Here is a 1,222-nt window from a genome sequence, read left to right on the forward strand (position 1 = left end):
TATTTTAAATTGCTGCATAGTTTACTTGTTAAGTCCTCATTTATAAAGGTAATATCCAATTACAACATTGTTCCTATAGAGAAAAAATGTTCTATCTCATGACTATCAACCTGATGTAGTTTCTCAGCACTGTGTTGAAAAGCAAGGACAGCCTCTATTTTGTGCTACATTTTTATCTGAACTACGAAAAATGTTTTAGGGTGCCATTTAAATATATGTTTAAATAAGCATTTTATATAAGTAATCTAATATCCCAAACAACAATTTTTCAGTCCAATATGACAAAAAACTTAAATGAAGAACTACCCAGAACAATATACAAGGGTACTTGAAAGTTCATGGGAAGATTTGTATTGTCTTTTAATTCTATTTTTCCATGAACTTTTTGAAGTACACTTGTAGAATTATTATTTACAGAAAAGTAATTACATGACTAATGAAAATTTAAAATAAATTTCTACAGCCTTATTCCCTTTACACTCTATCAGTCAGTGCTTAACAATACAGAGCACAGATACGTATTTATGCTATTCAATAAAATCAGTAGTTCTTTCTTCCATTTTCACTTTTTAGAAACTTGCTTTTTGGAAGAACATATTTCACGTAAATATATCACTGAAAAGTACTCACGATCTTCATCTGTCTGTACGATGAGTTCTTGACTTTCCTTCCGTCCCTCCGGGTTCATGAGGATGAGCTTCACACTAACATTGGTGTATGGTGACAGGTTAGTGATCGTGTGCTGGGGGTGTGAATTTTCTGTATCCCAGCTCACTTCCTCTCGCACCTGCTCCTGTCCTCCGACTTGGTAACAGTAGTGGACGGTGAGATTATAACTGTGGCAACGAGTTACATTGTATCCAAATGGCTCCCAGCGGATAGTGATTTGTCGAGATTTGACCTCTACTACTTCCAGTTTTCTTGGGCCACGCATGGGATCTATTTAGAAAAGAAAAGAAGAAAAAGAAAACTTAAGAGGAAAGAATGATAAAAAGCTCTGGAGAAGCCCAAATATCACAGATATTTCTACTTGTCTCCAACACCTGGTCTCCTCTTCTTCCTGAATAATGAAATCCCTGAATCTTACGTAGACATAAGGCTACCCTCAATAAAGACTAACGTTTCCTTTCTCTTCTGTAGTGTGACGTGGCCATGTGCCTAAATTCTGATGAATGGCATATAAGATAAAATGTCAAGAAAAGTTTCTGGGAGATGTTCTTAA

At 35.4% G+C, this 1,222-nt stretch overlaps 1 protein-coding gene across 3 annotated transcripts in view; it reads right to left on the reverse strand.

Annotated features, from left to right (window-relative positions):
• The window catches only part of PTPRM (protein tyrosine phosphatase, receptor type, M), a 361,286-nt gene extending 360,352 nt beyond the window's left edge, over positions 1 to 934 (reverse strand). For 2 of the 3 annotated variants that reach the window (XM_008574057.1, XM_008574056.1), the window contains exon 1: positions 631 to 934. In XM_008574057.1, the coding sequence (XP_008572279.1) occupies positions 631 to 934 (304 nt within the window). The remainder of the gene's footprint in view (positions 1 to 630) is intronic. The other variant, XM_008574058.1, reaches the window with a different exon arrangement.
• Positions 935 to 1,222: the final 288 nt, after the last annotated feature.

The sequence above is a fragment of the Galeopterus variegatus genome, unplaced genomic scaffold, assembly GCF_000696425.1.
Source record: "Galeopterus variegatus unplaced genomic scaffold, G_variegatus-3.0.2 Scaffold993, whole genome shotgun sequence".
Taxonomy (NCBI): Eukaryota; Metazoa; Chordata; class Mammalia; order Dermoptera; family Cynocephalidae; genus Galeopterus; species Galeopterus variegatus.